The sequence below is a fragment of the Lactuca sativa genome, chromosome 8 (assembly GCF_002870075.4).
Source record: "Lactuca sativa cultivar Salinas chromosome 8, Lsat_Salinas_v11, whole genome shotgun sequence".
NCBI lineage: Eukaryota > Viridiplantae > Streptophyta > Magnoliopsida > Asterales > Asteraceae > Lactuca > Lactuca sativa.
Window position 1 is genome coordinate 247,031,155 of NC_056630.2, and position 17,051 is coordinate 247,048,205.

Genomic DNA, 17,051 nt, shown 5'->3' on the forward strand with positions numbered 1-17,051 from the left:
AAATTAAACCTCTCTATTCCAACTTTATTACACACTTTATTATGTTTCGAAAAGAACAGAGCATTTCTTGAACATCAGAATTTTGAAGTCTTATTCATTATGTTGCATCAGTAACACACTTGCATGTCAAAAAAAAAAAGTTTACATTCATTATATCTATGCTTCGATTTAAAAACTAGAACACATCGAGTCATCGACCACCTTCTTTAGTTTCTGCTTCTGTAAGATCTGTAGCACAACACCATGAACGAAAGAAACCTGTACCCAAAGATAAACACCACCATCATCCCCAAATTATACCATTTTTGCACGTCCTTCAAATTCTCATTCTTCAAGAACTGTTCACCGGAAACCAAGCACCCACCATCAGACCGCTGAAGACACCTCCATCTTCCCTTCGACCCCCCAAACTCGTTTATCAACAAAGACTCAAACGGGTACCGAACTAAGCTCAAATGGTGCATAAACATCAAGTATTTCGGTATATCATCATTCACTATGAAAAACCCCGAAAACAAAGAAAACGTGCCCATTAGTATTGCAACAGACGAGATCCCCATCATAAAATTCGAAACAAGTACACTAAATAACGACACAAAAGAATTGGACATCAATAAAGTCAGCCAAACGATTAGCAAATATAGAAAAAACCCGTCTAAATCGTCACGTAACCCAACTAGCAAGTAAGTTGGGATAGCAAATAATAACGCCACAATGAAAAGAATCGGGAGGAAAACGAGAGTATTAGCAATTGTGTAGGAAGAAATCCGGTAGGCACCAGTAGATATTTCCCGCATTAAAACCCAGCATTCATTAAAAAAAATTGGGATAGCTTGAGATGATGTATACAGCAAATACCCTACACTGGATGCGAAAAACCCAATTTGAGTTTGGGTGTGAGATCGGTTCATGTCTTTAAAGAGCATCCCGAATAAAAGCCCTACTAACAAACCTTGGAGAATACTCCCGATAAACAGTTCTTTCGTTCGGAAAATGGTGTACATGAATCGCTCACTCAGTATTGCTATCTCAGTGAGTACGCAATTCGGATACTGTAAATGATAATCTTGATTTATGCCATTGAATTGTGGTTTTGGTTCGTTCATGTCTAGGATTACTGTTTCCATCACATCAGGGATTAGGGTTTCGATCACATCCATTGAAAACTCAAGAACATTGACTTGGCGAGGGATGTCATGGCCTGCAGACTTGAGCTTGTGCTCAAGGGAGTTGAGTGAACCATGATGAACCATAGTTCCATTTGCTAATAACATGATTTTATCGAATAGTTCGAGAATTCGGAACCCAGGTTGGTGGATTGTTAAAACGATTGTTTTATGGTGATTTTTAGCCATTGAGTGGAGCATTGAGATGAGTTGAAAGGCTGCACCGGAATCTAGTCCTGATGTGGGTTCGTCCATTAGAAGTACGGATGGATCATGAACCAGATCGACACCGATCGACACACGGCGTTTTTCGCCGCCGGAAATTCCACGGTGGTTGTCGCCACCGATTCTTTCTCCAGACACGTGGCATAACCCTAGCTCCACAAGCAAATCTTGGACTCGAGCTTTCGACTTATCGAGTCCACCAGGAAGCCGTAAACGGGCGCTATAAAGGAGGGTTTCTTCGACTGTAAGAAGTGGAAATAGTAAATCTTCTTGGGTTACGTATCCCGAGACTCGCCGGAAAAAAGTTGAATTCATTGGCCGGTCATTGACGAGCACTTCACCGGAGAGCCGGCAGGGAGGGATAACTCCCCCAAGAACCTCGATCAATGTCGTTTTGCCAGCACCACTTGGACCAGCAATCGCCGTGATTTCTCCTGGTGTCACTTCACAGTTGACATCTCTCAGGATCTGCTTCTTTAAGATGGGATTCACCTTATGCTGCCTAAGCCAACCAAATTTAAGGTATGTCGGAAATATCCCATAAGAAACGCTTTTTGCATTGATTTTGTATTGGGTTTTCAGGTTACAAAAATCTGCGGACTGCAATTGAAAAACCATTGATAGGTTGTGATATAGAAAGAAAAGATGAAAGGAATTTGATTAGAAAGAAAACGTTTTCACTCATCGTCTTTCTGCCACCATTATATATATATATATATATATATATATATATATATATATATATATATATATATATATATATATATATATATATATATATATATATATATATATATATATATATATATATATATATATATATATATATATATATATATATATATATATATATCAGTTAGATATTTATAAATTTTCTAAAGAGTATTTTGTATATATATTGTTAAAAAATAATGGCATAATTGTAAATAAAAAGAACTTTAATCCTATTTTCACAAACAAATTATTTCACTTGAAACATAAAACATCAGCTCAAAAAATTAGAACAACAAAACTTTATTCTCCCTCTGTCTCACCAAACATCTCTTCATTCTCCCATTTATCTTCGGCGACTTTCTGTCACCACCAACCACCGACCTCCGGTATTGCCATTTACCTTCGACGAAAACAGCTTCTACCACTGTAACCTTACCATTCTTACGACCTTGCTCCGATGACATGTCTTCATCTCGCCTTAATCTTTTTTCTCTCGATATCCATGAAACACCAACAGATCTGGTCCAGGTCCTACTCCACCAACCATTAAAGCTTGTCTTCGACTTCTAAAATCTTTCGTTTTCATCAAATCTATAGTGGTTTACTCCATATCTATGATCTTTAGTGGTACATCAACGATGTACGATGACATATCTACTAGTATCTACTAGTGGAGCATGTAGATTTGGACTACAAATACATGATGTATGATGACATATCTACTCAGTTTCACCTATAGCTATGAACGCATGATTTTTATATGTTTTAAACAACAAATACATGATGTTTTATACGTTTTAAACTTTGAATGCATGATTTTTATACAAATAAGATTGTTTCAATGAAATTAGACATTGGTTTTAAGCTTTGAATGCATGATTTTTATAAGTTTTAAGCTGTGAATGCATGGTTTCTTTATACGTATCTAATCGCTTCAATGAAAAACATAAATTCTAAAATGTGAACGTTGTGAATACATGATTTTTTTGAAGGTTTGTATTTTCTTATGCTAGTATTTTCCCAATAATATTAATTTAGGTTTTTAAAATCATGAGTTGTAATGCTTTAATGTCTCATTTATTGTTTAATTATGTTAATATTAGTTTTAACAGTTATTAGTAAGAAAATATATGTCTAATTAGTGAACATATTATTTTTATAAGTTTAAAGGCGTGAATACATGCCTTTTTAAAAGTTTTAAGTTGTATATACATGATTTTTATACATATTTGATTGTTTCAATGAAATACATAAATTTTATGTTGTGAATGCATGAGTTTTTTATAAGTTTTAAGTTGTTAATATATTTTTTACAAACACCTGATTGCTTAAATGAAAAACATATGTTTTAAACTATGAATGCATGATTTATTATGTTTTATCTAATTTTGAATAAAATATGTAAAATTTAAATTATGAATATTTTTGTAAATAAACTTTAAAAGAATCATTAGACTATTGATATGAATATATAAATGTAATTTTTAATTTGAGAATATGTTTTGTCAATATATAACTTTTGTGCATTAAGCTATGAATTTATTATATTAACCTGACAATTTTGTGTTAAAAGTAAACTATAACTTGAATGTATTAAATTATGAATTAAATGTATTAAACTGTGATTCTTTTATGAATTTTGTGTTAAAATATGACTATTTTATGTATGAATGTTTGTATTAATTTTTTGTGACTATATTTATTTTTTGTGTTGTATAAATATGTAAGAATGTATTAGTTTTTATACTTATTTTGCATTAGACTGTTAATTAGTAAATTAATTGGTTTATTAAACTGTAAATATAATATTTAAGCTATGAATCCATGATTTTGTATATAGATCTGATTTGGAAACAAGGATGGTTGCGAAAGTGGCACATTTAGTTGGTGGCGGTGTGTGGTAGTTGGTGGTGCTGGTAGAATTTGCGTTTGATTTATTTGAATTTGTGATTTATTGTATAATTGATTGTTTATGTTGTGAATTTTATGTATTAAACTAAAATGGATTGTATTAATTTGTATACATTTTATAAATTTTGTTAAACTGTACATATGATATTTTAAATTATGAATATGTTCTATAAACGAACATAAAAAATTAAAATTTTCAAGGTATAATTCTATTTTCTTTTATTAAAATTTTTATATTTGGCTAGAAAAATGAAATGATATGTGTTAAAAGTATTTCCAAAGAAATAAGAGCTATAAAGTTTGTTTAATTAAGTTGTGAATACGACCAGAAAAATGTTACTGAATTTGGTGTTAGTACAACAACAGTCCGACGGCGATCCCGCAACAATGTAACAGTGGTCTAATTTCAAGTGGCAACTTGTTTTAAACTATGGAATGGAAAAGTTTATTTAATAAAATATAAATGTTAGATTTGTTCAAAATAATGTATAGATGAAAAATATCTAAATAAGTTAAGACGACCAGAAAAATGTTACTGAATTTGGTGTTAGTACAACAACAGTCCGACGGCGATCCCGCGACAATGTAACAGTGGTCTAATGTCAAGTGGCAACTTTTTTTAAACTATGATAGGTTGTGATACAGAAAGAAAAGATGAAGGGAATTTGATTAGAAAGAAAACGTTTTCACTCATCGTCTTTCTGCCACCATTATATATATATATATATATATATATATATATATATATATATATATATATATATATATATATATATATATATATATATATATAGGTGGGTTCAATTGAGAAAATAAACAAGGTTGAGAATGGGGAATCATTTTCAGTCACTCATTTAATCTAAATATAAAAAGACACGGTGGCAAACTTATAAATATGTTAATAACATTGAATCTCAAATACGTAACTATAGAGAATTCGATAATAGTTCGTTCATCATCAAAATTTTTCCTCCAATCTTCAATAATCATACATATTTCATCAACTAAACCGAAATTTCTTCGTTGTTCATGAAATTGAAATCGGAGTTCTAGACTCGCAGTCACAGTCGATATTGAAGGGCTCAAAATCGGTACTCACAGGTTCACAATCGGATTTTCGGAAATCAAAAATCAAAATGAGAAATCGATCAGACATAGGATGTCGCATCTGAAGTCGAAATCGGAAGTATATGATGATTTGGAATTGATAACTTGATGTTTTTAACATTTTTAAAATAGTTAATTTGTATGCACTCCAACTGTTTGATGAAATGCATAAACTAAATTACCACGTTATATTCACATATGAGTATGTTTTTCTCACCTGAATTAGTATATGATTATTAAAAAATATGCAAGTCTGTATGTTATTCATATGTGAATAACATATAAAAATAATATATATTTGTCACAATACCTTCAAATATTCATAAGTGAATATATTCACAAGTGAATAACCTTGTAATATTCATATGTGAATATACTGTGTAATATTCATAAGTGAATATATCATCTAATATTCACAAGTGAATTAACTATATAATATTCACATGTTATATACCATGTAATACTATGTAATATTCATATATGAAATATCATTTAATATTCATTAGTGAATATATCATCTAATATTCACAAATGAATATACTATGTTAATATTTACAAGTGAATGCATCGTCCAATATTAAAATATGAATATACTATGTTTATTATATGCTATATTCATATATGAATAATACTTAAATTGTAAAAAAAATAATCATAGTTTTTATTTATAAGTTAATAACGAATATACTGTAATAAAATCCGATACATTTTTATTCACTTATTCATAACGATAGCTGAAAACATAAAAAAAATTAAATTTTTTATTTTATCTTAAAACTATATCAATATGGATGTCTATTTGTAGAGAATAAAAATCATGAATTTTGGTATATTTAAAATCATTTTTTGATAAAAATAGCTTCTAAAAATAAAAAAAAAACGAAAAAAACTATGTTTTTGTGTATATTAACGTAATGATTAACATAGTTTAAGGAAATATGTTTTGTTGGAAAACACATGTTCATTCCTTTGCCATTTCCGCCGGTACGTTGGAGGCTTTTGCGGCAAAAATAAATGATTGGCTAAGAATGATTCCACCATTCTCAAACTTTTTTTTTCTCAATTGAACCTCCTATATATATATATATATATATATATATATATATATATATATATATATATATATATATATATATATATATATATATATACATTCCTTTCCCATTTCCGCCGGTACGTTGGAGGCTTTTGCAGCAAAAATAAATGATTGGCTGAGAATGAATCCCCATTCTCAAACTTTTTTTTTCTCAATTGAACCACCTCTCTCTCTCTCTCTCTCTATATATATATATATATATATATATATATATATATATATATATATATATATATATATATATATATAGAGAGAGAGAGAGAGAGAGAGAGATGAGAGAGAAAAGATGAAATGAGAACCAAAAAATATTAAGAACTTTAAAAACCTTTAATATTAGCTTATAATTAAGATTATATTCATCTTTTCTTAATTAGATATTTATGAATCTTGTAAATGTTATTTTCTACATATATTGTTAAAAGATAATGACATGATTGTAAATAAAATGAATTTTAATCCTATTTTCACTAACAAATTATACTTGAAACATAAAACATCGGATCAAAAAATTAGAAATACAAAACTTCATTCTCCCTCTCTCTCACCAAACATTTCTTCATTCTCCCTCCTATCTTCGGCGACTTTCCGTCCCCACCAACCACTGACCTCCGGTGTCGCCATTTACCTCCGACGAAAACAACATCTACCACTGCAACCTTACCACTCTTACGACCTTGCTCCTGTGACATGTCTTCATCTCGCCTTAATCCTTTTTCTCTCGATATCCATAAAGCACCAACATATCTGGTCCAGGTCCTACTCCACCAACCATCAAAGCTTGTCTTCGACCTCTAAAAACTTTTGTTTTCATCAGATTTGTAGTGGTTTAGTCCAGATCTATGATCTTTAGTGGTATATCTACGATGTACGATGATATATCTACGAGTTTTACCTATAAATCTATCATTTACTCCTCCAAATCTACATGCTGCGGTGAGACTGAGTGACCTGATCTTGCTCCGGTGACACATCTCCATTTTTATTTATCCCTATGAAACACCACCAGATCTGTTCAGATCTGGTTCACTACCTCCTTTACCAACCACCATTGTATGTTGTTAACCTCTAAAATCTTTCGTTTTCATCAGATCTGAAGTCGTTCAGTTTAAATCTAAGTTCTCGACGATGGATCTATGATCTCCAACGACATATCTATGATTTTCACCTTTAGATATATGATTTATGCTTCTAAATCTACGAGCTCCGACGATATTGAAGAACCAGATCTGATACCGTCGTCAACCATCACCACCGTTGCTTAGGGATGGTTTTACTTGATGTTCCGGTGTGGCACCGGCAACACCTAGTTTTCCTGTACGCAATAGAAAACATTTCAATTTTTTTGGTTTTTCCCTATTTTTCATGCACCGACAACACCTCTTCAACGACGGCAACACCTACTGTGTATTTCTGCGTCCGTCACTGTCGTTGCTGCCTTGTCGGTTCGATGAAGCACTAACAACTCACCTCCATCTTTTTCTCTATGATCTTCTATGAAACACCACCAAATCTACATCAAATATGTTGATTTTGATTTTATTGTTTTTTTTTTAATGTTAAGTTGTGAATTTAATGTTTTAATTTATCTTTTGTTGTTTACTATGGATATTATTTGTTTAACTGGTATTAAGTTGTGAATTCATTATTATTAAGTTGTGAATCAACTGCTATTAAGGTAAGACTCCAAACTTATTTTATTTGTTATAATATTTGCAAAAATATTAAGTTTTGATCTATTGTTATTAATTTGTGAATCAAAGTTTACTTTTTTTTTTATTTTCTATAATATTTACCTAAAAGTGATATTCATAGCTTATGCTTTATGGTTTTTATATTATGAATTGAGTTTAGAATATGTGTTATTACATTAGTGTTTTCTCAAAAAAAAAAAAAAGGTCTTTTAAGTTGTGATTGTTATGTTTTAATGTTTCAGATATTGTTTAGTAATGTTAATACTAGTTTGAAGTATTACTAATAAGAAAATGCAAGTTTTAATTTTAGAATACATAAATTATTATAAGTTAAAAACTTTTTTATATGTTTTAAACTACAAATACATGATGTTTTATTATTTAAGCTATGAATGCTGGATTTTTATACAAATATGATTGTTTCAATGAAAGACATAAGTTTTAAGCTTTGAATGCATGATTTTTACAAGTTTTAAGCTGTGAATGCATGGTTTCTTTATACGTATCTAACAACTTCAATGAAAATCATAAATTTTAAACTATGAATGTTGTGAATACATGATTTTTTTTGAATATTTCATATGCTAGTATTTTTTTCAATAATATTAATTTAGGATTTTAAAATCATGAGTTGTAATGTTTTAATGTCTCATTTATTGTTTAATTATGTTAATGTTAGTTTTAACATTTATTAGTAAGAAAAAATATGTGTAATTTCTGAACATATTATTTTTTATAAGTTTAAAGGCATGAATACACGCTTTTTTATAAGTTTTAGGTTATGTATACATGATTTTTATACATATTTGATTGTTTCAATGAAATACATAAACTTTAAGTTGTGAATGCATGAGTTTTTTTTATAAGTTCCAAGTTGTTAATGCATTTTTTACATATACCTGATTGCTTAAATGGAAAACATAAGTTGTAATCTATCAATGCATGATTTATTATGTTTTTATATATTTTGGATAAAGTATGTAAATTTTAAAATGTGAATATTTTTGTAAATAAACTTTAAAAAGAAGTATTAGCCTATAGATATGAATGTATAAATGTAAAATTTAATTTGAGAATATGTTTGTCAATATATAACTTTTTTGCATTAAGTTATGAATTAATTATATTAACCTGAAAATTTTGTGTTTTAAAATTAAACTATAAATTGAATGTATTAACTTGTAAATTAAATATATTAAACTGTGAACTTTTTATAAATTTTATGTTAAAATATGACTACTTTATGTATGAATGTTTGTATTATTTTTTTGTGAATATATTTATCTTTTGTTTTGTATAAATATGTAAAAATATATATTAGTTTTTAAACTTATTTTGCATCAGACTGTTAATTAGTAAATTAATTGGGTTATTAAACTGTGAATATAATATTTAAGCTATGAATCCATGATTTTATATACATATTTGATTTGGAAATAATGATGGTTGTGAAAGTGGCACATGTAGTTGGTGAAGGTGTGTGGCAGTTGATGGTGTTGGTAGAGTTTGGGTTTGACTTATTTGAATTTGTGATTTACTATATAATTGATTATATTATGTTGTGAATTTTATGTATTAAGCTAAAATGGATTATATTAATTTGTATACATTATATAAGTTTTGTTTTAAAATATGAATGAATGTATGCATGAAAATATTAAAATGCGTATTAGTGAATTAATATGTCTATTAAACTGAACATAAAATACTTTAAATTGTGAATATGTTTTATAAAAGAATAGAAAAAATTAAAATTTTCAATGTATAATTCCATTTTCTTTTTTTAAATTTTTATATTTGGCTAGAAAAATGAAATGATATGGGTTAAAAATTATTTCCAAAGAAATAAGAGCTATAATGTTTATTTAATTAAGTTGTGAATACGACTAGAAAAATGTTACTAAATTTGGTGTTAGTACAACAATGGTCCGACAGCGGTCCCGCGACAACGTAACAGTCGTCTAATGTTAAGTTATATTTTGTTTTATAATATGGAATGGAAAAGTTTATTTAATAAAACATAAATGTTGAATTTGTTCAAAATAATGTATATATGAAAAACATCTTAATAAGTTAAGATGTGGCTATAGAAGGGGATTTGTTGAAAAAAATTCAAAACAACATGCATATGGTGTGCATTTTACATCATATGAAAAAAAATCGGATGTTATTATGGGTATGTAACATCCTAAAATAAGAGGGTAAAAATTTCATTTTTAAAACAATCAAAACACCAATTTATCATTTAACCAAATACTTAAAGATATTTTATTGTGAAAACAGTTATCAAAGTATAATCCCAAAATCTCAAAGTTGTGGAAAATATTGGTGTGTGCGTTGCGATCAACTCGGGCCCTTCCCTTTCGAACCGAAAGTACCTGAAACCATAAACCACAAACTGTAAGCACAAATCTTAGTGAGTTCTCCAAATACCACAAACCATACATAATATACGAGTCAAACATAACATACATATCCAACACTCAATAGGAGATGCTATGTGCCAACCATATTCTTACCATTATGCCATGAGCCATATCATGGTATTTCCTTACTAGGCCGGGGGCCAAAACCCTGAGTCTTACAGACAAGTGCCAAGAGCTACCTCCTGGTCTTCCATGAAAGCGTCACAAAGGAAACTAGCATATAATCTACAACTAATTATCTACTTAACTGCCAGAGTCTAAACTCCAGTCTTGCATACAGATCGGTCAGGAGTCACCTCCTTGTCTTTCATGCAAATGCCAAGGGCCACCCCCTGGTCTTCCTATAATACATAAACCAAATGGGCCAGTATTCGTGCCTTCGACCCATAGTACAGTGAGGAGACTCACCTCGACATCTGAATCCACAAATAAATCTCTGATTGCAGATCTGCTAAAATCCTTGCGCAAACAAACAAATAACACCTAGTTAACAATTGAGTTACAATCCATAGTCAACAACCCAAATATAGGGTAAAAAGATCATTTACCCCTCACTTAGTTTGGTCCAAGACTAAGACCCAAACTCCCAAACATAAAAGCCTACAAACCAATAATCATCAAAAGCCAACTTATGGCCCAATTTTCCAAATTGGGCCCAAACGTTTACATGGACCTTATCCTAAAGCCCATTAACTTTTCCCTAATCCAAAACACTTATTCTCACATAGCCCAACAAATCCCTAATCAACCAAGTGTAAAAGATAGCCCAAACGTGCAAGAACCAACAGAGCGAGTACGCGGGGCGTACTCAGCACGTACGCGCAACGTACTCGCTTGGAGGCTTGTACGCTAAGTGTAGCTGCTTGTATGCCTAGGGTCCTCTGTTAGAACCTCAAAGTGAATATCTAGCAATCCCAAGTACATATTCCGAAGTATGTAGGTTCTGAAGTGAAAAGTGCTCCGGAACCTGTCCGGAGCTGAAGAGAAGAAGAGGAAGAATATTATGAAGAGGAACACATTCCGGAGTGACTCTCACATCCGAAATGTATGCTGATCCGGAAGAACATTCTTTTTGTCTTTTGTCATTAATTATCCTTGTATCGATGCAATGTTACATAGGACTTAGGATTTTGTTGTATTAGACAATCAGAATGTCAGAAATAGTTCTATTGTCCAGTCCGATGTAAGTTACTTAGTTAATTCACTGTAACATTCTCTCCTATATAAAGGAGCATTCAATACAAGTAAAATACAGATCTTTTGCTCAACTTTTGGCATTTACTTAGTTATCTCAAATCTTCTTCAAACATTTTTCTTCTTTTTCATTTATTAGCTTTACCTTGATCAGTTACTGTTATTCTTCATTTAATGTCTTGATCATTTGTTGAATATAATATCTAAGACTTGACTGGTCTTTCCAGTCTAGACTTGAACTACTTATAGTAAGAAGACATTGATCTTTAGCATTCATTCAAGGTTTGTATTCTCAAACCTTTTCCCTGCGCAACTGATCAAATTCTAGTTCTCACAATTGGTATCAGAGCTTGAGTGGTTGTACTTTAAATCCACAAGAGCATATTATAGTTGGTTTGAACATACCTTGGTATTTCGACCATTTATGTGTTCAAGATAAAAGTTCTTCTATATACCACTTTTGCTCAAGATATCTTAACTTTGATGGCTGCTTCTAATCCTCAACAAATGATTTCAATGCAAATCGCAAATAGTGTGGGTGGCCATACACGTGCCCTATTACTAGTTGTGGAAGAATATGATCACTGGAAAGTTAGAATGGAAGGATTTATTTTAGCCAAAAATATAGATGAAGAGATCTGGAGATCCGTTAAAGAAGGTCCTCATGTTCATGTTAGAATCGTTGTAAGAGATGCTGCTGCTAAGCTTATGGGACAAGATGAAAATCGTCCAGCCCCTCTAACAGCTGATGACATTGAAAAGCTACATGTAGACTAAGTTGATTTCTCTGAAATGGTGTTTGGTGTTCCTCCTTCACTTTTTGAGCACATCATGTTATGCAAATCAGCTAAAGAGATTTGAGACACTCTTCAGGACCTAATTGAAGGTTCGGAAAACATGAAAGAAAAGCGCCTTACTTCAGTTGTCAACGAATTTGACACCTTCACAACCACTCCTGGTGAACCGGTAGCCGCTGCCTCCAACCATTACCGAATATTGGTCAACAACATAACTGCTCATGGGATTATCCGAAATCCTCTGGAGTACAATCTCAAATTCATAAACAGTCTTGGCAAAGGATGGGGAAATCTAAAATCTTGTCTTCAAAGTAATGGTTCCTTGAAAAAGTTAAAACTCTATCAACTTTTTGATGAACTTCTGGGACACGAGTCAAATGTTGCTCATACCATAAGGGAACTTTCCGGAGGTCTTCTTGCTCTTCTCAGTTCCTTCGAATCAATTGTTCCGAATTCTTCTACTTCGGACCTTTTCAAAACCACTGTTCCACTGGTTAAATCATCCACATCCTCTCAAAACTATCCTATTGATGACTCCGAAGAGATGGACTCAGAACTCCGTTTCCAACAGGAGTTCGCTCTTTTTTCAATGAAATACAAATGTCCTTTTAACCCTTCCTTCAAACCATACCAAAACAGATTCCATGCTCCTTACCACAACAATCCTCAACCATACTCAACTCCGGAACCTAAACCAACTTCCGAAAATCCTCCTGCATACAAAACAAACCTCTCTAAGCCAAACTCTACCGCTGAATCCCCTCAGAATTCCATTTCGGACAAACCAAAAATTACGTGTCACAAGTGTCAACATGCAAACCACTTCGCAAAAGATTTTCGAGCTGACTCTGGACTGAAACCAAAAATCAAGTATTCTGCCTACTATGTCCAAAAAGCTCAAGAAATGGATAAAAGTGAAAACGCTTTTGTAACAACTGTTTCAAGAGACGTTGAAGGTTATTGGTCATCCAGAGATGATGATGATGATACGATGATTGGAAGAAATATGTGCTTGATGGCAAGACAAGATTTTAAATGTGATGATGGCTATTGGTCATCTGGATCTGAGAAAGATGATGAAGATGTTGAGCCCAGCTACTGCTACATGGCTACAAATGACCCTCCAGGAAGAAGCATCATTCAACAGGTAAAATGCTTAATTACTGAAAATAATTTTGATTTATCAATTTGTGAACCATATCTAACTCAGATTCAATCGGATATGAACATCATTTACAAGGCCTATGAGTCAGCCACACAAGCCAGTGAGAAGAAGGATATCAAATTGAATCGTCTTAGATTACATTTCAAGGATAAGAAGTTAAAATTTGAGTCTTTAGATCGAGAGCTTGTAATGTTAAAAAATGAATGTATCATTTTGAAAGACAAATGTGAAATTACCTACTCTGAAAGAAATGTCTTGATTTTTGATAATAAACGTCTCAATGCTAAAATAGATGCTTTGCACAACTCTATTGACATGCTTGAAGCAAATGAATGGATGACACATAATTTTCATCATCCATGGTCCAAAGCACCTGGCCTCGGAAGCGAGTTTCCAAAGCCTATTGCTAGTCCTCTAAAGGAATTGCAAAATCTGACTTTTCAGGGAGAGATTTCGAACATCAAGCATTTAGACACCCCTGTTTCTCCCTTGTCACCCCTTCCTGAGACAAATGACCATTTTGCATCTTTGATCCTTGAGTTTCAACCTATTGTTGTTAAGTGTCCTGATTCCACGCCTCTTCCGCCTCTGACAAACTTGGACCTGAATCGGACCACGAAATTTCATCATAGTGTCACCAATAGAATAGATCACATTCTGAAACAACAATCCTCCGAACAACTGTGTAATTGAGGAAATTACTTCCAATATTACTGAAGCCACTTCATCTAAGTGTGTATGGGCATCCTTGGATGATAAGGTTGAAACCTCAAGCAATGTATCCTCTAATTCACATGAATCTGAATCCCTTGTTGTGTCAAAAACAGCATTGGTTACCATTGATCCCAAGTTTAACAATCCATCAACAGGTCAAACCTCAAAGTCTGTATCTCAATCAAAGAAAAAACCAATGCTCAATAGAAAGGATGTCATAGATCCTAAAGTGGAAGCAAGAAATTCTCACAAGAAGGAAGTTAGGTCCAGACAAAACTTTTGATTCCTTGAAAACTCCAAAAAGAGTGTATCTCGGAACCCTAGCTCTTCCACACCAAGACAAAACTCCTTTGTTCCCACTGAGATACTTAAAAGACCAAGTTCTCCCAATACTTCACAACACAAGACCATAGTCAGTACCACTCCACCCAAAACTCGTGAACATGGTTCACCTGTCCGAAACACTCCATCTCGAAATGTTTCCACGGTTTTCATCGCTAAAATTGATGGCGCAATTTGAAATCAAACTCTTCAAAAACCAGTGTGCCGTCTAACAAACCAAAAATTACTCTGAACACAAGTTCCTCAAAATCTCCTAAACAAAATCTTGTCTGGAAAGTCAAATCTTCCTCTAAAGAAAAAATTGTTGGATTAGGTGTCTAAGCCCATAACTATAATTGGTATGTACTTGAATTGATAGCAGCACAGTCCTTTTGGGTTGCCCTCAAACCTAGCAACCAGACAAGGAAATTATGAAAGGAGAGATATTAATTTATTATAAGATTAATAAATTAATATAAATGAATTTATTAATATGTTAAAAGATTAATATATTAATTAGAAATCATTATGTTTAATTAATAGTTAGCCATAAATTAATCAGAATTAATTTTGCGGTTAAAAGTATTAATTGTAAGGTGTAGGGACTAGTTTGCAATTATCTAATAGTTGAGTGGAAGGCTCTAGAACCCCCTTGGAAGAGGGTGGATGAAATCTGTAGGGGAAATCCTAATGATTTCGTCCATAGGGGCTTGGATAAGGCCCTTGGGTTTGCTTAGGCCCTAAGCAAAGGATAACTAGGGTTTCCCCTAAACCCTAGATCCCTCATTTATATAAGGAGCCTCCTGGTTCATGTTTTGGTCACTCTTTCTTTTGAAGAAACCCTAAGGCCGAGATTTTGCATACTCCCTCTCCCCCCTGTCTCCTACTTTCCTTCTTGCTAGTTTGGGTGTGATTCCATTAAAGTCATTACACTTGTGGTGCTAAGCTTCCAAGAAGATCAAGATCAAGATCAAGGGAATTATCAATTGTTTGCAATAACAATTGAAAGGTATGTAACTCCTAATCCTAGTTTATTAATTTCGAAAATAGCCACCTCCTCTAGGGTTCTTTTTTTGCAATTCAAAGTTGTATGTTCAATAGTTAAAACATAGATCCCAATGTAGGTTGCATGTGAACTTATGAATTGTTTTCTAGTTTATTTGTTTTACCTAAAACCCATCAGTGGTATCAGAGCCATTGTTGTTTGAAATTGAATTGCTATAATAGTTGAATTGCAAATTAGGGTTTATAGCTATTAAACCCTAAAATGCCAAATTTTCGATTTCTAGGGTTATTGGTTCAAAGGGTTTTTGAAAAACCCTAGCCTCTATGAACCCTAATCGAAATTAGGGTTAGGGTTTTGGATAACCCTAGCCTCCTCCCCTTAATTTCAAAATTTGCTAGTTATTTTAGGGTTTTATCTTATCTTGGATAATTATTACTTGATTGGATAATTATTGCCTAATTGGATAATTGAGAAGAATAAGGAAATTATCCTTTACCCTAATTTTCGAAATTTAGAAGGATAAGGATTAGGGTTAAATTAATTGTTTAATTTAATTAGATAATCCTTACAAGATTTAATTAATTAATTAATAGTTAATTAATAGATAAATATTAAATCTAGTTATTTGATTGAGAAAAATAAGGAAGTTATCATATCCCCATATTTTCGATACATAGAGGGATAAGGATTAAGATTAAATTAATTGTTTAATTTGATTAGATAATCTTTACAAGATTTAATAAATTAATTAAAAGTTAATTAATAGATAAATATTAAATCTAATTATTTGGTTTATTTTAAATTTAAAATTAATGTCCTAATTTTCGAAATTTACATATAAACGCTAAAGTTTTAAAAGTTTAAAACACACCTTATATATATATATATATATATATATATATATATATATATATTATAAGTAAAAGTTAAATATTATATATGTATAAGACTATGGTCGGTCAAATCGCTAGTATGTCTCATTCACGAAGCTAATCTATAAGGGGGGGGGGGGGGTATAAGGAAACTGCCTATAAAATGGTAGTTGAATGGGTGGCCACTCTTATCCACCGCTTCCTTGATTAGTGGAGGGTCGTTAGCAGAACGGATTTGATAGGACAAGTATTTCTCACTAAAAGTATAATGTTATTAAAGAAAGTACTAGAACATTATTTTACAAAATCCCAACTGTAGTTACTTTAGAAAAAAAATGTGAAATAGTATGCTAATCCATGAAATTGCACATTATGCTTTATTGGTTGTTAGTGGAGCGTGTGTGGTTAACCGGCACACTAAAAGGCACTAATAAAGAGTAGTAATGGGTATCTCATGATTGTCATTTTGATGGAGTGTGTGTGGTTTACCGGCACATCAATAGTTAATGATAAAGACAATGAGGTTACCAAGCACATTTTCATGGTTATTCACATCTTGTTTGTGATCCTCGGCATCCCAGTCACAAATAGAAGAGCATAATCCGAGATTAAAACATGCCATTGAATAGTTTCAATGTATCTCAAA

At 31.9% G+C, this 17,051-nt stretch overlaps 1 protein-coding gene across 1 annotated transcript; it reads right to left on the bottom strand.

The window, feature by feature from the left end:
- Window positions 1–203: 203 nt before the first annotated feature.
- On the bottom strand, window positions 204–2,009 carry LOC111875904 (ABC transporter G family member 10). Its single transcript, XM_023872431.3, has one exon. The coding sequence runs from the start codon at window positions 2,007–2,009 to the stop codon at window positions 207–209; it is 1,803 nt and encodes a 600-aa protein (XP_023728199.1). The 3' UTR covers window positions 204–206.
- Between the last annotated feature and the right edge of the window lie 15,042 nt (window positions 2,010–17,051).